The sequence below is a fragment of the Stegostoma tigrinum genome, chromosome 7, assembly GCF_030684315.1.
Source record: "Stegostoma tigrinum isolate sSteTig4 chromosome 7, sSteTig4.hap1, whole genome shotgun sequence".
Taxonomy (NCBI): Eukaryota; Metazoa; Chordata; class Chondrichthyes; order Orectolobiformes; family Stegostomatidae; genus Stegostoma; species Stegostoma tigrinum.
The window spans coordinates 97964209-97986274 of record NC_081360.1 but is presented as its reverse complement, the minus strand read 5'-3'; the positions used below and the strand labels follow the sequence as shown (position 1 = coordinate 97986274).

General features: G+C 46.1%; 2 protein-coding genes across 2 annotated transcripts in view; one reads left to right on the top strand and one right to left on the bottom strand.

Annotated features, from left to right (window-relative positions):
• The window catches only part of tsn (translin), a 31873-nt gene extending 26411 nt beyond the window's left edge, over positions 1 to 5462 (bottom strand). Inside the window, exons 1-3 of the mRNA XM_048535043.2 lie at positions 5160 to 5462; positions 3000 to 3093; positions 1480 to 1576 (exon numbers count right to left, since the gene is read on the bottom strand). Of these exons, the coding sequence (XP_048391000.1) occupies positions 1480 to 1576; positions 3000 to 3093; positions 5160 to 5225 (257 nt within the window). The 5' untranslated portion in view covers positions 5226 to 5462. The remainder of the gene's footprint in view (positions 1 to 1479; positions 1577 to 2999; positions 3094 to 5159) is intronic.
• An 88-nt stretch (positions 5463 to 5550) lies between these two features.
• On the top strand, positions 5551 to 18935 carry rpl39 (ribosomal protein L39). Its single transcript, XM_048535045.2, has 3 exons — positions 5551 to 5685; positions 11695 to 11798; positions 18715 to 18935. Exons 1-3 carry the CDS (start codon positions 5683 to 5685, stop codon positions 18761 to 18763), a joined length of 156 nt encoding a protein of 51 aa, XP_048391002.1. The 5' UTR covers positions 5551 to 5682; the 3' UTR covers positions 18764 to 18935.
• Positions 18936 to 22066: the final 3131 nt, after the last annotated feature.

Below are 22066 nucleotides of genomic sequence, written 5' to 3'. Positions count from 1 at the left end.
TGAACATCTGTTTGATAATGGAAGGTCTCTTGGGGCCTGGGATGGAGGTGAAGGGGGAGGTGTAGCACTTCCTGTGGTTGCAGGGAAAAGTGCCAGGGGTGGTGGGGCTAGTGGAGAGTGTGGAACGGGCGAGGGAGTCGCGGAGAGAGTGGTCCCTCAAGAAGGCAGATAAGGGTGGGGAGTGAAATATACACTTGGTAATGGGGTCAGTTTGCAGATGGTGAAAGTGGCAGAGAATGATGTGTTGAATCCGGAGGTTGGCAGGATGATAGGTGAGGACAAGGGGAATTCTGTCTTTGTTCTTATTGCGGGGAGGGGGTGTGACAGCTGAGGTGTGGGAATCGCAAGAGACGTGGTCGAGGGCATTTTCTACCACTGTGTAGGGTGAAACTGCGGTCCTTGAAAAACAAGGACATCTGGGATGTCCGGGAGTGAAACACCTCATCCTGGGAGCAGATGCAGTGGGAATAGGAGATAGCATTCTTGCAGGAAGATGGGGGCAGGCGGTGTAGTCTAGGTGTCTGTGGGCTTGAAATAGATATCGGTTTCCAGGTGGTTGCCAGAGATGGAGACACAAAGGTCCAGGAAAGAGAGAGAGGCATCAGAGATGGTCCAGGTGAACTGGAAGGTATTAGTGAAGTGGATGAACTGTTCGAGCTCCTCTTGGGAGCACAAGGTGGCGCCGATACAGTCATTGATGCAATGGAGGAAGTGGTGGGGTTTAGGGCCAGTGTAGCCGCAAGAACAGGGATTGTTCCATATATCCTACAAAGAGGCAGGCATAGCTTGGGCCCATGCAGGTACTCATGGCCACCCCCTTTTGTAAATAGGGAGCGGGAGGAGCTGAAGGAGAAGTTATAAAGGATAAGGACGAGGTCGGTTAGGCCGATAAGGGTGTTGGTGGAGGGGTATCGGTCAGGGGTTTTTACAACTGGCTATGAGGGTTTCGGAAAGAAAGGCTGCCTAGTTTCTTTATCGGAGTGGAAAAAATAGTTGAAAGAATTACAAATTCAAAGGAAATTGCTGGACAGGAAAACACCAGGTGGCCAATCGAAAGCATCATGTACTCAATGGCTGTTGCACTATAACTAGGCACTGGAAATAGTTCCTCGAATCTGAAACAGCTCCCTCTTAAAGACTGCAGACAGGCAACAAAGCCAGAAGCTCACTAATCTCTGGAGAGGCAAGGGTTGCTGAACACTCAATCTACTCTCAATTCATCAAGGTTTTGTCCCCTACTGCAGCTGTCTGTAAATCCCTCTGCAGGCTCTGTAGTCATCCTCATCGCTTGCCCTTCCATCTATTTTTACGTCATCTGCAACTAGCCAGAGGTACCCCTCAGTGAAGTCAATCAAACGGGTTTCACCCAAAACATTAACCCACCGTTTTTTTCTTCGGACGTTTAGGGGTTTACTGTTTCCGTCCTGGGCTTCCTGCTCTTGTTACCATTTTAGCACTTGTATTGCCTTCTTCACTAACCTGTAATACTGGTCTGCAGGGAATTTGGTTTTCAGTTCATCCAGATGTGTCCTCACAGCTTCAAAATGTTCACGTGCTTTCTGGCACTTCTTCATTACTTAACACATGCAAAAAAAAATTGATTAATATAAATCTTTATTAACATGGCATCGTATTATGTTAAAATCATAAAGATCACCACCACAATTTGAAGGAGAACAGGCAATTCCTCTCTCGGGTCCTGGTCCATTATTGATCCATCAATCAGCATCATAAAAACAGATTATCTAGTCATTAACACACAGTTTTGTTCTAGGAGCTTTGTGCTCAAATTGGAAGTTGCTATCCTGCAAGTGACTACTCTTCAAAAAAAAACTTAATGAGCTGTAAGACAGCAATTGGGCAACTTGAGATTGTGGAAGGAGGGGATCTTTCTTTCTTGGTATTATGCACTAATTTCTGGAGGGCCAAGACTTGCTTCAGAGATTAATACATTTCACTACAGCGTGTTTCTAAAGGGGTTGTATCTGCAGTTACCCTCACACCGAGATTCATATTTCAGATTAATTAAACATAAATAAAACACTGTGGATGCTGGGGACTGGAAAGAAAAACAGAAAATGCTAGAAAAATTCACTGGATCTGGCAACATCCAAAGACTTTCTTGAATCATGAACTCTGTTTCTCACGTCACAGATGCCTCTAGACCTGCTCACAATTTTCCAGCATTTTCCGTTCAAATCCACCACAGGAGCTGTGATTCTTAACTAATAAGGGAGTGAAAGGGTATTGGGGGTAAGCAGGAGAGTGGAACTGAGGCCTGTGTCACACAGCAACCTCCCATTGATAGTAATGGTCAGGCAACCAACCGGTTACAAGTTGTCAACTGAGGGATAAATATGAATCAGCAATAATGGGGAGAACTGTCTTTAAAGGGTCACCATGAGACTGGGTCATCCACTCACGCATGAAGGTAAAGTATCAATTTAATATCTCATTGGAAAGACTGTTTGTGTCGGTGCAATAGTCCCCCAACTCAGTGCAGGGGAGTCAGCCTTGACTTTGTGCACAAGCCTTGGACTGGGACTTGAAGATGGAACTTTGTGCATCAGCTGTAGGCCAGCTGGTAGCATCCTTGCCTAGAATCACAAAGTTATCATTAAGTTCTGTCAGACACACAACAAAAAGGCCACTGGGCACACCATGTGGACCCACTGACAGTGCATTGTACATTCTTTTCCCATTCCCCTGCCTGATTATTTCATCCTGTTTTAAACAGCCAAAGAAAGAAACAGAAGACAGAAAGCTGGAGAACTGAATAAAGTGAGTCTCACGCAAAAGAGGTAAATGAGGAAGAGAAACATAAAAAATAAAAAGTGAAGACAAAGTAAAATGTTACTGACTCCCTCTTGTTCCACAGCAGCAAAAGAAGTAGTCATGCAGCCCATCATACCCAAGTCAGTTCTTTGGTCTAACTACTCAACAACTTCCATTCCCCTGCTATTTCCCCTTAGCTGCAAGTAGTTTCCCTTCAAACTTACCGTCTTTTAAGCCGGATGTCTGATGGACAGCCTGCAGCAGGGTAAGTATCTCACGAGCTGTCTGTTCAAGGACCTGGACAACTTTTCTTATTTCCTACAAAAGATCAAGAAGAATGATAGAATGGGGTGTACGCAGCTGCATAGCAAGTTAAAGGATGGGAGATCTCAGAATCCATCGCTTAGTTAGCAACAAGGTGTGGATGTGTCAAAACATGATACTGAAGGGTCCTGCGGGCACAACAAGCTGCTATTGCATTAGATTTCATTGTTTTTTTTATTATTTCATAGGCTGTGGATATCACTGACAAGGCAAATATTTACTACTCATCCCCCATTGCCCTTGGACTGAACAACTTGCTTGGCCACCTCAGAGGGCAGTTAGGAATTGACCACGTTGGTATGGGTCTGAAGTCACATACAGGCCAGACCAACTGGGGAAGGCAGATTGCCTTCTCTATAGGACTTAAGTGAACAAGATGTGTTTTTACATCAATTGTACATGGTTACATGGTCCCTGTTAGGCTAGCTTTGTCAAAATAAAAAGCTTCTAGAATATTTTGGATTAAAACTTTACTATCTGCCATGGCGTGATGTGAACTCATGCCTTTACAGCATTAGCCCAAGGTTCTGGATAATTGGTTCAGTGGCATTACCACTACGCCCACTGGTTCCTAAATCTCACTGTCCTTGTTATCTTCTTTGCAGTTCCAGAACATTAGGTTAGATACGTACTGAAAACGATATGAATACTAAACATAGATTTTCAGGCATCAAAGCAATCCAAGTGGAACTCGGCCCCACCTGAACGGGGGAAATCTGCTACAAACATGGAATGCTACAGAAACCAAACAGGTCTGATATCTGTGTAGAAAGAAGAGAATTAATGTTTCAAGTCTGGTATAACGTTTCTTCAGAACTATTTTCACTGATGCTGCCAGACCTGCAGAGTTTTGCCAGAATTATGTAGCAACTTCCTTCTTCCACTTTTCAATCTCTTTGGAAAGTTAATATCTCAACATTGTGTTCGCCTTGGCCAGTGGGTAGGATCTTTAACTCATTCGTAAATTCATGGGTTCAAGTCCCACTCCAGAGATTCGGGTACACATTCTAGGCTGATATTTACACCGCAGTACCGAGAGCAACATTGGCAGCAGTGCCACTGGCCGCCTCAAACTGTGAAATCCCCTTTCAGGTCACAAGTCTTTGGAGCAGTCTTGGCCGTCCCTTCTGTGCCGCTAGGTCAGAATCCTGGCAATTGCATCCGAACGTGTGTCTGGGCACGTGAGTGTGTATGTCTCTGTCTGCATGTGCATGCACTGCTGCATGCCAAAAACTGCAGCGGTTCAGGAGGCAGCTCACTTCTCCACAACAAGCAGGGATAGTCACCGGGGGGGGGGCACATTAGAAAACCAGCACTTGGAAATTAATGCACTGGTCATGAAGGAAGTCCATTTTGAAGTATACGTGTCAGACCTGCATACATCACTTGACAGCTCTACTGTGTGTTTTTCTTTTAAAGTCCTGCAACGAAAGCAAATTTAACCTGGAGGTGCATTGTCGAGGGAAAAGTAGCAAGACAGTTTAACACACAGATAACAAAGTGTGGAGCTGGATGAACACAGCAGGCCAAGCAGCATCTCAGGAGCACAAAAGCTGACGTTTCGGGCCTAGACCCAGACGCCTGCTGTGTTCATCCAGCTTCACACTTTGGTCTCTTGGATTCTCCAGCATCTGCAGTCCCCGTTATCTCTGACACACAGGTGTGTGGGCTCAAACCTTGATGACAGGTCAACGCCGGTAGAGGGGCGAGGGGGTGCTGCACTCCCAGGAGGTGCCACCTTTCAGGTGAGTTGTTGAACCGGGGTCCTGCCTCACGGGGAGATGAACTATCCCTACGCCCCAACTACCAACGGGGTGGGGGTGGGGGTGGGGGTGGGGGTGGGGGTGGGGGTGGGGGTGTCAATCACCTCCCCCCCACCCCCCCCGTGCCAGTCCCCGTCCCTCAATGCAAGGCGGCATCTTGCTGTGCCCACAAATGAGCGGCCCCTGCGCCGGCTGCAGTGTTTTCCCGTCCGTTGCCTCTCCTCAGCCCCTCTTCCCCCCCCACCCCCGTTCCTCACCCTCACCCTCACCCTCCGCTTGTCATGGAAACCCACTCACCTCCCTCACATCCTGGTCCGCCGACAGGGAGCTCTGGATCACGCTGAACAAATCCGTTACCGACATCACCGCCACGACACCAAAACCGATGGACCGCGCGCACCGTCCCCCAACGAAGCGGCGGCTCCTCCGTTTCCCTCACGGCAACTGGACACACGCGACAAGGGTCCTTCCCAGCAGCTCGTCGCATCCAATGTCTGTCCAGACTAAGCGCTTGATTTTTGTCTTGCTTTTAAATGCACGCATGTCGCTATTTTTATTTTTTTTTTGAAAAATTCGCCACGGAAGAACTCCAATCTTATTTTCTCAACGCGAATTCCCACCCCCACCTCCACCTCCACCTCTCTCCTCACGTACTGCGCCGACGGCCGTTTGTCTGGCCACCATGCAGCCACACAACAAAAGGAAACGGCGGTGTGAGGGCCCCCAGCGGAAGCTCAGCCTTAACCTTTGACCCTGCGCCGGAGCCACTTCCTCTTTCTTTGTGGGGTGCCTGAGGAGCGATCGGGCGGAGGTAGCGGCCATGGTGAGTGCAGGCGGATACAATCCGTCCCCATCCGCCTCCTCCGGGCTGGCGGCTTGTTCAGTAAATGTCGTGAATCCGTCCGGAAAGCCCCGCTGTAACATTCAGCATCTGTATTGAAACGAAAAATCATAAGGATGGAGTACATAACCTAATTTCTCTTCCCGGCATTTAGCTACTGGACACTGGCTCGTCCAGCCTGATCCCTGCAGGGGGCCACGCACCAGACCCCTTCCTAAAGCAAGCCGAGGGGAAAGGAGTCTCTGCCTCCCCTGCCGGAACTTGCCCCAACTCGAATCTCAGCAGCACATGGGATGGTCACACAGTTTCAGGACAGTTAGGCATCTTGCCTTCTCCCTCGAGTGTGTGGCTCAGTGTTACAGATGCAAGTCCCAGTAAATGTCAAACACAACCGTCCTAGCAGGGACTTTCAGTGTGATAGCTTTATAAAATATCGGTTAGGCCACACGTGGAATATTGTGCATACAGTTGTGGCCACCACACTACCAGAAGGATGTGGATGCTTTGGAGAGGGTACAGAAAAGTTTTACCAGGATGTTGCCTGGTCTGCGGGATTTTACTGTGAAGGAGGGTTGGATGGACTTGGGTGTGTTTTCACTGGAGTGAAGGAGGTTAAGGGCAACCTGATAGAAGTTTAGATTGTGGATACCATGGAAAATATGAAGCTTTTTTCCAGGGTGGAGGGATCAATTACTAGGGGATACAGGTTCAAGGTGAGAGGGGGCTCGGGTGGACTTCAAAAGAAATGTCAGAGAGGCTGGGTTTTTTTTTCACACAAAGGGTAGTGAATGTCTGGAACATGTTGCCAGCAGAGGTGGTGGAAGCAGATGTGACAACAGCATTCAAGAAGCACCTGGATGAATGCAAAATAGGAAGGGAATAGAGGGATATGGATCCTGTGAATGAAGACATTTATGGTGTGGAAAGGCAAAATGTGGCAGTGTAGGCTTGGAGGGCTGATGGTTCTGTTCCTGTTATATATTGTTCTTTGATAACAAAGTGTGAGGCTGGATGAACACAGCAGGCCCAGCAGCATCTCAGGAGCACAAAAGCTGACGTTTCGGGCCTAGACCCTTCATCAGAGAGGGGGATGGGGAGAGGGAACTGGAATAAATAGGGAGAGAGGGGGAGGCGGACCGAAGATGGAGAGTAAAGAAGATAGATAGAGAGGAGAGTATAGGTGGGGAGGTAGGGAGGGGATAGGTCAGTCCAGGGAAGACGGACAGGTCAAGGAGGTGGGATGAGGTTAGTAGGTAGATGGGGGTGCGGCTTGGGGTGGGAGGAAGGGATGGGTGAGAGGAAGAACCGGTTAGGGAGGCAGAGACAGGTTGGACTGGTTTTGGGATGCAGTGGGTGGGGGGGAAGAGCTGGGCTGGTTGTGTGGTGCAGTGGGGGGAGGGGACGAACTGGGCTGGTTTTGGGATGCGGTGGGGGAAGGGGAGATTTTGAAACTGGTGAAGTCCACGTTGATACCATTAGGCTGCAGGGTTCCCAGGCGGAATATGAGTTGCTGTTCCTGCAACCTTCGGGTGGCATCATTGTGGCACTGCAGGAGGCCCATGATGGACATGTCATCTAAAGAATGGGAGGGGGAGTGGAAATGGTGTGCGACTGGGAGGTGCAGTTGTTTATTGCGAACTGAGCGGAGGTGTTCTGCAAAGCGGTCCGCAAGCTTGGTTTCCCCAATGTAGAGGAAGCCACACTGGGTACAGTGGATGCAGTATACCACATTGGCAGATGTGCAGGTGAACCTCTGCTTAATGTGGAAAGTCATCTTGGGGCCTGGGATAGGGGTGAGGGAGGAGGTGTGGGGACAAGTGTAGCATTTCCTGCAGTTGCAGGGGAAGGTGCCGGGTGTGGTGGGGTTGGAGGGCAGTGTGGAGCGAACAAGGGAGTCACGGAGAGAGTGGTCTCTCCGGAAAGCAGACAGGGGTGGGGATGGAAAAATGTCTTGGGTGGTGGGGTCGGATTGTAGATGGCGGAAGTGTCGGAGGATGATGCGTTGTATCTGGAGGTTGGTGGGGTGGTGTGTGAGAACGAGGGGGATCCTCTTTGGGCGGTTGTGGCGGGGGCGGTGTGTGAGGGATGTGTTGCGGGAAATGCAGGAGACACGGTCAAGGGCGTTCTCGACCACTGTGGGGGCAAAGTTGCGGTCCTTGAAGAACTTGGACATCTGGGATGTGCGGGAGTGGAATGCCTCATCGTGGGAGCGGAGGCGGAGGAATTGGGAATAGGGGGTGGAATTTTTGCAGGAGGGTGGGAGGGAGGAGGTGTATTCTAGGTAGCTGTGGGAGTCGGTGGGCTTGAAATGGACATCAGTTACAAGCTGGTTGCCTAAGATGGAGACTGAGAGGTCCATGAAGGTGAGGGATGTGCTGGAGATGGCCCAGGTGAACTGAAGGTTGGGGTGGAAGGTGTTGGTGAAGTGGATGAACTGTTCGAGCTCCTCTGGGGAGCAAGAAGCGGCGCCGATACAGTCATCAGTGTACTGGAGGAAGAGGTGGTGTTTGGGGCCTGTGTAGGTGCGGAAGAGGGACTTTTCCACGTAACCTACAAAGAGGCAGGCATAGCTGGGGCCCATGGCCACCCCCTTAGTCTGTGGGAAGTGGGAGGAATTGAAAGAGAAGTTGAGGGTGAGGATGAGTTCGGCTAGGCGGACGAGGGTGTCGGTGGAGGGGGACTGGTCGGGCCTGCGGGACAGGAAGAAGCGGAGGGCCTTGAGGCCATCTGCATGCGGAATGCAGGTGTATAGGGACTGGACCTCATTTTCACCATGGACCACCCACGGCCTCCACCTCCTCCAGGACTTCCAATTCCCTGGCCCCCAACACCCCATTTTCACCATGGACGTCCAGTCCCTATACACCTGCATTCCGCATGCAGATGGCCTCAAGGCCCTCTGCTTCTTCCTGTCCCGCAGGCCCGACCAGTCCCCCTCCACCGACACCCTCATCCGCCTAGCCGAACTCGTCCTCACCCTCAACAACTTCTCTTTCGATTCCTCCCACTTCCTACAGACTAAGGGGGTGGCCATGGGCATCCGCATGGGCCCCAGCTATACCTGCCTCTTTGTAGGTTACGTGGAAAAGTCCTTCTTCCGCACCTACACAGGCCCCAAACCCCACCTCTTCCTCCGTTACGTTGATGACTGTATCGGCGCCGCCTCTTGCTCCCCAGAGGAGCTCGAACAGTTCATCCACTTCACCAACACCTTCCACCCCAACCTTAAGTTCACCTGGGCCATCTCCAGCACATCCCTCACCTTCCTGGATCTCTCAGTCTCCATCTCAGGCAACCAGCATGTAACTGATGTCCATTTCAAGCCCACCGACTCCCACAGCTACCTAGAATACACCTCCTCCCACCCACTCTCCTGCAAAAATTCCATCCCCTATTCCCAATTCCTCCGCCTCAACCACATCTGCTCCCACGATGAGGCATTCCACTCCCGCACATCCCAGATGTCCAAGTTAGATAGAACATAGAACAGTACAGCACAGAACAGGCCCTTCAGCCCACAATGTTGTGCCGACCATTGATCCTCATGGATGCACCCTCAAATTTCTGTGACCATATGCATGTCCAGCAGTCTCTTAAATGACCCCAATGACCTTGCTTCCACAACTGCTGCTGGCAACGCATTCCATGCTCTCACAACTCTCTGCGTAAAGAACCTGCCTCTGACATCCCCTCTATACTTTCCACCAACCAGCTTAAAACTATGACCCCTCGTGCTAGCCATTTCTGCCCTGGGAAATAGTCTCTGGCTATCGACTCTATCTATGCCTCTCATTATCTTGTATACCTCAATTGGGTCCCCTCTCCTCCTCCTTTTCTCCAATGAAAAGAGACCGAGCTCAGTCAACCTCTCTTCATAAGATAAGCCCTCCAGTCCAGGCAGCATCCTGGTAAACCTCCTCTGAACCCTCTCCAAAGCATCCACATCTTTCCTATAATAGGGCGCCCAGAACTGGACTTTCTGAACTGAACAGTTCTTCAAGGACCGCAACTTTCCCCCCACAGTGGTCGAGAACTCCCTTGACCGCGTCTCCCGCATTTCCCGCAACACATCCCTCACACCCCGCCCCCGCCACAACCGCCCAAAGAGGATCTCCCTCGTTCTCTCACAGCACCCCACCAACCTCTGGATACAACGCATCATCCTCCGACACTTCCGCCATCTACAATCCGACCCCACCACCCAAGACATTTTTCCATCCCCACCCCTGTCCGCTTTCCGGAGAGACCACTCTCACCGTGACTCCCTTGTTCGCTCCACGCTGCCCTCCAACCCCACCACACCCGGCACCTTCCCCTGCAACCGCAGGAAGTGCTACACTTGCCCCCACACCTCCTCCCTCACCCCTATCCCAGGCCCCAAGATGACTTTCCACATTAAGCAGAGGTTCACCTGCACATCTGCCAATGTGGTATACTGCATCCACTGTACCCGGTGTGGCTGCCTCTACATTGGGGAAACCAAGCGGAGGCTTGGGGACTGCTTTGCAGAACACCTCCGCTCGGTTTGCAATAAACAACTGCACCTCCCAGTCGCAAACCATTTCCACTCCCCCTCCCTTTCTTTAGATGACATGTCCATAATGGGCCTCCTGCAATGCCACAATGATGCCACCCGAAGATTGCAGGAACAGCAACTCATATTCCGCTTGGGAACCCTGCAGCCCAATGGTATCAATGTGGACTTCACCAGCTTCAAAATCTCCCCTTCCTCCACCGCATCCCAAAACCAGCCCAGTTCGTCCCCTCTCCCCATTGCACCACACAACCAGCCCAGCTCTTCTCCCCCTCCCCCCCCCCCACCCAGTGCATCCCAAAATCAGTCCAACCTGTCTCTGCCTCCCTAACCTGTTCTTCCTCTCACCCATCCCTTCCTCCCACCCCAAGCCGCACCTCCATCTCCTACCTACTAACCTCATCCCACCTTCTTGACCTGTCTGTCTTCCCTGGACTGACCTATCCCCTCCCTACCTCTCCACCTATCTTCTTTTCTTTCCATCTTCGGTCCGCCTCCCCCTCTCTCCCTATTTATTGCAGAACCCTCACCCCATGCCCCTGTCTGATGAAGGGTCTAGGCCCGAAACATCAGCTTTTGTGCTCCTGAGATGCTGCTTGGCCTGCTGTGTCCATCCAGCCCCACACTTTGTTATGTTGGATTCTCCAGCATCTCCAGTTCCCGTTACCTCTGATATATTGTTCTTTGTTGTTGTGGTGGGAGGAGAAGGGCGTGCCAGATTTTGGACTTGGAAATATGAAAATAAATTGTGCAAAACTAAATTTATAATGAAAATCTTGCAAATGTCTGAAAGTCTTGTGATGAATGGTTCATCGTGTGAACATTGGTCTGTTATACACCTAGCACTGGACATGATACTGCACCTGAGGCTGAACTAAGTGTTTTGCAAAGGTTTCCCGGTAACTTTTGTTTTTGTTACAGTTTATGAATCCCAGCATCTCTTCTGCCTCAATCATCAGGCTGCCCTGTCCTGTTCCAGTTGAGGCGGATGTGGTGACCTACCAGCCCAGGTTTCGTGACTGGACTCATGTCTCAACTGCTAGAGTGAGGAAGCTGTGACCCTTTTTTTTTTCAGGCAGTGGAGGCAGAGGCCCTCGCCCTCTTTAAGTGCTGTAACTTTCAGGGCTATAGATCAGATGCTGGAAAGTGGGACTGGGTTGAGTGGGATGAATGCGATGGGTCAAATCATCCCTGGTTGTGCCATTAGTTTTCCATCATTCCATCTTTTTTTGAAGACAGACTTTCACCTTGTGGTCCACTGTGACATTTGGCAGCAAAGCTATACCCTCCAAGCAATATCCACCCACCTGACAGATTTGGCAGGTGTTCCCCCCACCGACACACCCGTCGCCATTACTTAGAAAACCCCAACTGCCAAAATGTTCCTTATTTAGTTTTCAGGTGAGGCTGTAAATATTGTCGTTCAACTGTTCATTTCATTTCCTTTATACTTGTAGCCATCCCACAAAACTTTCAGGATCAAGCGCTTCCTGGCCAAGAAGATGAAGCAAAACAGGCCAATTCCACAGTGGATCCGCATGAAAACCGGCAACAAGATCAGGTATGGGTTCAGGGAGTCTGGCCTCTGACAATGGTGTCCCAGCTCATCTATTGAAATTTCCTCCCCGTCAGTCTTTAAAACTGACTTAGTTGGTCCAGCTTTTCACCTGCATTCCTTTGGCAGTTCAGCAGAGAATCAGAAACCAGTTTTCAGTGTGCTACAAAAGATCTTTGTTCACGTAACATTGGTACTGTGTGACTCACCCATCAGAGGCATACTTTCATGATTAGATCACGTATGGTTTGCATTTTTAAGGAAAAAGTTCACATCAGGAATCTTATCTGATCGTCTGATTCACATTGGATCATATCAGGTAGTTTAGGAAAGATCTTGTGAAAATGTCCAGTGTTGAGGCCTTTGCTTTGTTTAATGTCGAACATAATTATGGCTGTTCTGAAAATCCCCACACTGGGGTATCAGTGGGCAGTCGTTCTTGGCATTTTTCACAAAACTAAGTGATGTTTTGGTGTAAATGTATAAAATCCTGAGGTGAGCTGACAGTTTGAATGCCAAGAGGATGTTACCCTTTTGAGGAATCTTTTACTAGATGATACAGGTTAAAGAGTCCTGAAGAAAGATAATACCTGAACCATTGACTGTTCCTTTCTTCCAGATGCTGCCTGACCTGCTGGGTTCTTCCAGCCTCCTGACTGTCTGTCTGCCTTGGATTCCACAATGTGCAGTTTTTATTTGTCTCATATAATTTAAATATTTGGCTGGTTCCCAATTTAGGTCAGATGAAGAATTACTTTCTCGGGACAGAAATTAATGCAGGTAGCAGAAGCATTGAATTTAGACAAGGCATCTTGGAGTTGAGGCTGTGACAAGAAAGTGAAGATCGATAACAACTATGTCCCCTACAATCTCATTGAATAGTGGAACTGGTTAGAAGGGCTCAATGGCCCTAAATCCTTTGTTCTTAATATCATGATAGCGGGGATCCAATGCACTGTGCACTTTTCTATCAAGCTTCTGATGTTTGATCCTGTAATCATTTCACTTCAATCCCACCTTAAGTAATAATCTATACTGTTGTGAACTTTTTTTTAACACTCAAAAATCCGTTCCAAGGTCTTGCCATGGGAATGCCAAGTTTGCGGGTGGCACAAAAATGTGTGGGAAGGCGAGTGGTGAGGATGATGCAAGGAGTCTGCAAATGGGTAGAGGCAGGTTTGGCTAGTCAGCAAAAGCCTAGTTAGATGGAATATAATGTGGTTTACACCACATTACACCAAAACATCACTTAATTTTGTGCAAAATGCCAGGAACAACTGCCCACTGATACCCCAGTGTGGGGATTTTCAGGACAGCTACAACTATATTCAACATTAAGCAAAGCAAATGTCTCAACACTGGACATTTTCACCGGGTTGTTCTAAACTGCCTGATACAATACAATGCGAATCTGGCCATCGGACAAGATTCCTGATATAATGAAGTTGTGCACTTTAGCAGGCAGAATAGAGGAGCTGAATATTAAATGGAGAAAGACTGCTGAAAGCTGCAGTACAGTGGGCTTTGGGAGTCCTCGTATAGAAATCACAGAAAGCTAGCATACAAGTTCAGTGGGTAACGGGGAAGACAAAGGGAATGTTGGCCTTTATTTCTAAGGGAATGGAGTATAAACATTGCTAAAATTATATAAAACAATAATTAGACCACTCCTAGAATACTGTGAGCAGCTTTGGTCCCTTATGTGAGGAAAGGTACAACTGGCATTGGAGACCATCCACAAAGGTTCAACTAGGCTGATCCCAGATAAGAAGGAATTGCCTCATAAGGAGCGGTTGAGGAAGTTGGAATTCTACTCATTCGACTTTAGAAGAACGAGATTCAATCTTAATTGAACATACAGGATTCTGGGGGGGATTTGACATGGTAGACAGATGTGGAAAGGTTGTTTCTCTTGTGGGAGAGCCTAGGACTAGAGAGCAAAATTTCAGAAAAAAAACGAGGAATTTTTTTTCTGAGGGTGGTGAAACTGTGGCATTCTTCACTACAGAGGGTTGTAGAGGTTTGGTTGTTCACTCTATTCAAGGCTGAGATGGATAGATTTTAATTGATAAGGGAATCAAGGTTTATGAGAAAAAGGCAGCAAAATAGAGTTGAAGATTATTAGCTGTGAAAGGCAGAGCAGAATCATTGGCTATTCCTGCTCCTACATTTTATGGTGTATAGAAGGTCCATGGCTTTGGTTCTTATTATTCCTGTTTGAATTGTACATGGAAAGAGCAATAGTCTTATCAATTGGTGGTGCAGGTTCATGGGGCCAAATGGCCGCCTCCTGCTCCAGATGCTCATGTTTTCTGTGTTGATGGCCATTCTCCACAGATTTGTGTATACTTGTACACAGATTTTATAAAAACAAAATACTACAGATGCTGGAAAACTGAAACGCACAATGCTGGAGAAACTCAGCAAGTCTGGTAGCATCTGCGAGAGAGAGATAAACAGAATTTTTGTTTTAATCTGGCAGTACTCTTCTTCAGGGGAGGCTGTTAGAGGGAAGAAAAGGTATACTTGCCATAGAGGGAGTGTGGCAAAGGTTCAACAGGCTGATTCCTGGGATTAAAAAACAAATCGCTGGAGAAACTCAGCAGGTCTGGCAGCATTTGTGGAGTGAAGGCAGGGTCAACATTTCAAGTCCAGTTCTGACTCTTCTTCAGAACATGAATGTTCTATTTTAATGATTCCTGGAATGGTGGCTTTATTATTCACAAAGATCGAGTCCACTAGGCCTGTATTCACTGAGGTTTAGAACAACAAGAGGATCTCATTGTAACTTATAAAATTGTGATGAGGCTGGACAGATAGTGTGACTTTGATTGAGAAGTCTAGAACCAGGGAGCACAGTCTGAGGATATGATAGACTATTTAGGACTGAGATGAGGAGATACGTTTTTACTCAAATGGTAGTGTCCTGTGGAATTTTCTAACACACGGTGGTGGATACCAGATCAGCAAATACATTCAAAAAAGAAATAAACTTCTGGAGGCTAAAGGAAGGGGAAGAGAGCAGGAATGTGGTGTTGATCTAGAGGATCAATCATGATCAAAGTGAACAGTGGAAGAGGCTTGATGGGCCAAATTGCCAACTCTTGCACCTGTGTTTGTATAAAGAGAGGGTTGGGTGAGGAGGAAGTTGCAGGTGAGGCATGGAACCATTTTTTATTGTTTAAATCCCATCCTGTCATTCTAGTTTCATCAGGGGAAGTATGAATGTACAAAGTGGGTGCCCTTGTAAACCAGTCAATGTAGACAAGTTTTATACCAAGCAGTTGGGAAGGCATATTGAATATTAGTCTTCCTTACAGGAGGATTTGACTTCAGGGATGATGTGCTGCAGTTGTACTTGGTGAGATTGCACCTGGAGTTATCGTCTGTGCAGTTTTTTGCACTCCCTACCTAAATAAGGATATACTTACCGTAGAGGGAATGCAGTGAATGTTTGCTAAGCTGATAACGAAAATGCTGTACGAGGCGAGTTTGGCTCAATAGGCCCTGTGTTCTGTAGAAATTAGAGGATGAGAGGGGATCTGATGGAAACATATAAAAATCCAACCGGCTGGATAGACCAGACATTGGCAAAGGGGGAGGTCTCATGTGGACACAACTGCCTGGTGGCATTATCAGTGGACTGTTAATCCAGATAAACCCAGGTCCCCTAGAACATTGAATCCCACCACAGCAGATGGCAACACTTCAATTAAAATATGGAATTAAGAGTCTAATGACAGTGAATCAATTGTTGATTTTGGAAAAAACCCATCTGGTTCACTAATGTCCTTTAGGGAAGGAAACTGCTGTCTGAGCGTTTAGGGGTGAGCAGTAAATGCTGGTCTGGCTAGTGACTCCCTCAGCCCGTAAATGATAAAAGAATGTTTTCCTTGGCTAGGGGGTCTAGAACCAGGGAGCAGTCTCAGGACCATTTAGGCTGAGATGAGGGGGAGCTTTCTTGACTCAGGGTAGTGAACCTGTAGAATTTTCTACCACCGAAGCCTTGGGACACCAAGTCATCGAGTATCTTCAAGATATTAAAGGCATCAAGGGGTATAGGGAGAAAGCAATGAAAGAAAGTTTGGCATTGAGATAGCAGGTCAGCCATATCAGATTGAATAGCAGAACAGGCTTGAACCGCTATCCTCTCACTTCTACATTTCTATAAAATATTCTTGAAGCATCCAAATAATTTCCCCTCTCATTCTTGTAATGTCCAATTCATACAGCTGAACCTGTTCAACCTTTCCTCAAAAGACAATCGGCATTTAGATGACAACCAATGACTTTTTCCTGGAAGTCCAAAGTCAGGTCACGGCAAAAACTGGAGTGACTGAGCACGGTGACGTGTGGGTCATCACACTAATGATTGCCGTCGCTAATTTGAGGCTTCACTGCTTGATTCAAATCAAACCGAAAGTGTGATTTAAGGGGCTTTAGTAATTGCCTGTCAATAACATAGATTGTAGCATTGTATGTGCAGGTGAAGTGCATTCAGTACGTTGCTCATTTGTACCACAGCATACAATGCTTACAAGTTGTGTAGACTTAGCAGCATAACATGATACAGTGGGCTGGGAACAGACATGGAAATAGACCCTTGGTCCAACTTGTCAATGCTGACCAAGTTCCCCATCAAAATTTGCCTTACTCCAATTGAGAATATTAACTTTTATAGAAGGCCTGTCCTTTCTTATAATGCTGCTTCTGTACTACATCAGGTAGAATTCCTTGCACTCCAGAGATAATGGGAACTGCAGATGCTGGAGAATCCAAGATAATAAAATGTGAGGCTGGATGAACACAGCAGGCCAAGCAGCATCTCAGGAGCTCAAAAGCTGACGTTTTGGGCCTAAAGGGTCTAGGCCCGAAACGTCAGCTTTTGTGCTCCTGAGATGCTGCTTGGCCTGCTGTGTTCATCCAGCCTCACATTTTATTATCTAGAATTCCTTGCACTGCCTGCTGCCAGATTGATTGTAGATTTGCCTGTACTTTGCATGGATGTTCCTTGGGTAGCAACCTTCTGGTTTTTAAAACAGGACATTGGCAGCTAGTTTTTGTTATTGCAAGTTGTTTCTCTTCTGTCTTGTAGCTGACTGCTTAATGACGTATTATTTAAAATGAGACACTGCAGAAAGCTGCTACAGAAATGAATTTGCGAGTACTTGTGCATGAAATGCAAAGCTAAAACACAGGTGCAGCAGGTAGGCTTAATGGAATGTTGGCTGTTATTTCAAGGGAGTTGCAGTTTAGTCTTACAGCAACTGCACAAGGTGCTGGTGAGACCACACCTAGAGTACTATAAGCAGTCTAGATCCCCTTATTTTATTTCATTGGAGGCTGTTCACTGAAGGTTCTCTGAAGGATAATTCCCTATATAGAGGGATTGACCAATGACCAGAGATTAAACTGGGTGGAACCTACCCATTGGAATTTAGAAGAATGAGATATAAGTTTCAATGAAATCACATGTTTCATAAGGGGCTAGACAGGGTAAGTTCTGAGAGGTTATTTCCCCCTATGGAACGGTCTAGGAACAGAGGGTATAGTCAGAATACAGAGTTGCTAAATTAAGAAATTTGTGAAATTTCTTCTCCCAGAGGATTGATCACCTTTGGAACTCCTAGCTGTGGGGACAGAGTTCTCTTGGGTATATATACGTTTGAGATAGATTCTCAATCTGTAGTGGAATCAAGGGTCACTTGGAAAAGGCAGGAAAGTGGAATGAGTATTGGATCAGCCACGATCCAAATGAATGGCAGAACAGGCTTGAGTGACCGAACAGCCTACTCCTTTTTTTAAATATAGTCAAACTGTCTCTAGACTCTCCTGCTGGCCAGGGGCAAGGATACATTGTACCAATTTCTCTTCTGGGCAGATTCTTAGCCTTTTTACACCTCAGGAAAAAGAAAACCTTATCTCCACTCATTGTCCATGAGCCAATTCTCTATGCATGCCAATATACTACCCCCGACACCATGTACTGTTGTGACTTAATCTTTTGTGAGGTACCTTGGAAGTCAAAATACAGTGCATCTATTGGTTCCTTTCTATCCACTCTGGTTGAGATTTCCTCAAGTCTCCAATGAATTAGTCAGATACTCTTTCCCTTTCAGGAAAACATGTTGACTCTATTTGTTTACATTGATTTTCCAAATGTTCTGTTATTATTTCTTTAATTCGTTAAAATACTTTCCTGACAATAGATGTTCAGCTAATCACTGCAGGACTATGCAGGTCTAGAGATTCAACAGATCTGGAGATTTCTACACTTGTACATATGATTTGTCTTTTTTGTGCCTATTTCTCATTGTTTTGTAGCTTGTTTATCTCGTCCGATCAGTGTGACACTGTTCTGATACAAGTTAGACTGGATCTGGATCAAAATGTCTTTTACCAGGAGTGCTTGTGTTTTAACTGCAAAAGTGATCTTTTATTGCTGGCACAAAAGCAAATACTGTAGATGCTGGAAGCCTCAAATGAAGATACTAAATACTGGAAATATTCACCCGATCTGGCAGTGTATGTGGGCAGAAATGGCTAACGTTTCGGGTGTCACTTACCCCATTTCTGATGCAGTGTGTTTGGTAGAGCACTTCACATTTCAGATCAATGTGTAAAGCATTTTGACAAATTTTGCTCTCTTTTCTCCATTTTGAAGGCAGGTCTGCAATTGCAGTGCTTCTCACCATGATGTGCTGTCATTTACCCTGCTGAAATCAAAGGCTGTTAATGCTCTCTGTTTAGTCTTGCCTTCCAGTGGTGAGATCTGTTATAACAGCTACATGTCTATGTAACCACGTTGCATGTTACTAGTATAGGTTGAAATTTGTTCAGTGGTTGCTTCTGCTCATGTTTGCATTTGGAAAGAACTAAAAAACCATAAGGTCTAATTTCAGCTGTTTCTTGTATATTGTAGGTACAACTCCAAGAGGAGACACTGGAGAAGAACCAAACTGGGCCTGTAAAAGAATTCACTACTGGCACACAACCATCAGCCATCTTCCCTGATCTCTTTCTTCTCCAGAGTCACGGAAGTATGGATTTGAACAAAGGTTGACCAAATGCAAATGCAAATGCAAATTTTTTTCCCCCATGTTTCATGTTTTCTGTTGTGGAAAATAAATATTGAGGTTGCTATCTGGTTGTCATTTACTGCAATTTAACCTGAAGTACAATTATTAGTGTGCTTTGGCTCCACTTTGTGGGGTTTGGAAATATGCTGAAACCAAACATTCTTCAGTATTCAAAACAAAACCAAAAACTGCAGATGCTGAAAATCAGAAACTTGAGCAGATCAGGCAGCATCCGTGGAGAGAAAGCAGAGCCCAAAGTTCTTTGAAGAGGTAACAAGTATGTTAGACCAGGGAAACCCAGTAGATGTTAGGTATCTAGACTTGCAAAAGGCCTTTGATACGGTGCCTCACCGGAGGCTGCTGAGCAAGGTGAGGGTCCGTGGTGTTTGAGGTGAGCTACTGGCTTGGATTGAGGATTGGCTGTCTGACAGAAGGCAGAGAGTTGGGATAAAAGGATCTTTTTCGGAATGGCAACCGGTGATGAGTGGTGTCCTGCAGGGTTCAGTGTTGGGGCCGCAGCTGTTCACCTTATATATTAATGATCTGGATGAAGGGACTGGGGGCATTCTGGCGAAGTTTGCTGATGATACAAAGATAGGTGGACAGGCAGGTAGTACTGAGGAGGTGGGGAAGCTGCAGAAAGATTTAGACAGTTTTAGGAGAGTGGTCCAGGAAATGGCTGATGAAATTCAATGTGAGCAAATGTGAGGTTTTGCACTTTGGAAAAAAGAATACAGGCATGGACTATTTTCTAAATGGTGAGAAAATTTGTAAAGCAGAAGTACAAAGGGATCTGGGAGTGTTGGTCCAGGATTCTCTCCAGATAGAGTCCGTGATTAAGAAAGCGAATGTAATGTCGTCGTTTATCTCAAGAGGGTTGGAATATAAAAGCAGCGATGTGCTTCTGAGGCTTTATAAAGCTCTAGTTAGGCCCCATTTAGAATACTGTGTCCAATTTTGGGCCCCACACCTCAGGAAGGACATACTGGCCCTGGAGCGTGTCGAGCGGAGATTCACACGGATGATCCCTGGAATAGTAGGTTTAACGTATGATGAATGGCTAAGGATCCTGGGATTGTATTCATTAGAGTTTGGAAGGTTGAGGGGAGATCTAATAGAAACTTACAAGATTATTTATGGCTTAGAAGGGGTGGACGCTAGGAAGTTGTTTCCATTAGGCAGGGATACTAGGACTGTGAGCACAGCCTTAAAATTAGAGGGGGTAAATTTAAAACAGAAATGAGACGACATTTCTTCAGCCAGAGACTGGTGGGCTTGTGGAATTCATTGCCACGGAGTGCAGTGGAGGCTGGGACATTGGATGCCTTCAAGGCAGTGATCGATAAATTCTTGATCTCATGGAATCAAGGGCTATGGGGAGAGTGCAGGAAAGTGGAGTTGAAATGCCCATCAGCCATGATTTAATTGGCTGAACGGCCTTACTTCCACTCTTATGTCTTATGGTCTTAAAACGTTAACAGCTTCTCCAGCAATTTCTCAAAGTAGGGTCACTGGACTGGAAATGTTAATGCTTTCTCTCCACAGATGCTGTCCGACCTCCTGAATTTCTCCAAGTTCAGATTTAGATTCTTCAGTATTCATGAATTTCCAATTTCTCATAAGCATTAAACTGTGAGCATATGATGACGTTATCCAACTGTTTTTATTTCAGTTCATTTACTGCTGAAACACTCGTCCATGCCTTGTTATTGCTAGACTCATCTTCCAATAGAATAGCACCTATCCTGTGTAGGCATGGATCCAAAACGCCCGTGCTCAAGTCCTTAAGTTCTATTTGCTTATTACCCATGATGCCTGTCACCTGCAGTGGTTCCTGGTTAAGCAAACTTTGCTTTTAAAATACTCATTCTTTTTGTCCCACCTAGGCATAGTGAGTGATGGCTGAGGAGGAAAAGCTCTGCTTTGAGGGGCCAGGCTTCCATCTCTCCCCTTTATTTCCCAGCCCCCTCATTTCTGACCAGTAGGAGTGTTAGCTCAGTTGGCTTGCAATGCAGAGATAATACCAACAGTGGGTTCAGTTCCTGCACTAAAGTTACCATGAAGGATCCCTCTCATCTCCCCTCACCTGAAGTGTGGTGACCCTTATGATCTGTAGAACTATGGCAACTTTAACTTTTTTTACATTTCTAACCATGTGTTTCAAGGTATAATTAGTAGAGAAATAACGAATGTACTGAGAATGTAAGAATTTTTTTTGTTTTCTTCCTGGGCTGGAGAGCATATTTACAATTGAAAAACCAAAAGTTAATTCAGGCACTGAATAATAATCTCATGTATTGTCATGAAATGCAGTGGAAGCTATATGTAAATGTGCAGCATCTACAAGGGACTGGCCTGGCCAGTCATGTTCTGACTCCATTGACTACTTTTTTTAAAAAAGGTGTTATAACCCTAGTCTATTACAAAATGTTCTACATCGTAATTAAATAGTTTTAAGTGTTTTATGGGATATGTTGCTATGCACTGGAAATCTAGCTCAAGTTATTGCAAATTTAAAAGATTTAGTCCCAAACTATCCAAAAAAAAAAATTTACTTGACTGGCAAACTCAGATTAAACTATTCACCAAGTTTCTGCACTAAAGTATTTCAAGCAAATTGTCTTTCAACCAACAGCAGAGGGGAGTTTGGGGAACTGTTTACTATTTTACAATTTTAAGTACAATTAATCTTTATAAATTAAGTCAAATTAAAATAAAAGGGAGCAAAGATTTAACACCAAAATAAAATTAACAACTCTTTCCTTGAAGCCTGGTCTTGTTACTGAATTGAGGGAGTGTATATAGTTTGAGTACTCTAGTACCCCCCCTACACGAGACACTTATTTTGATACCTACTTTTTGAACCTCTGATTGCTTAACCATTTTTGCCACAGTTCACCCTTTGTTCAACACCCATTTTTAAATGGTAGCTACTTGTTCTCTCATTATTTGAGGAAAAAATGTATCATTGCATAAACTCATTGCCCAGTCTTGTTTTTTAAAAAAATAGTCCACAGTCCAAAAATAAAAAAGACTGTGGTCTTTGCAGTAGCCAGTTGTTCATAGGGAGATCCCCAGAACAGCACTGACGACCAAATAATCTTTAGTAATATTGGTTGTGGGTGAAATACTGGGCAAGCATAGTTTGGGACAGTTGGGGTGGGGAAATTTCCTTGCTCTTGCTATGAATCTTTT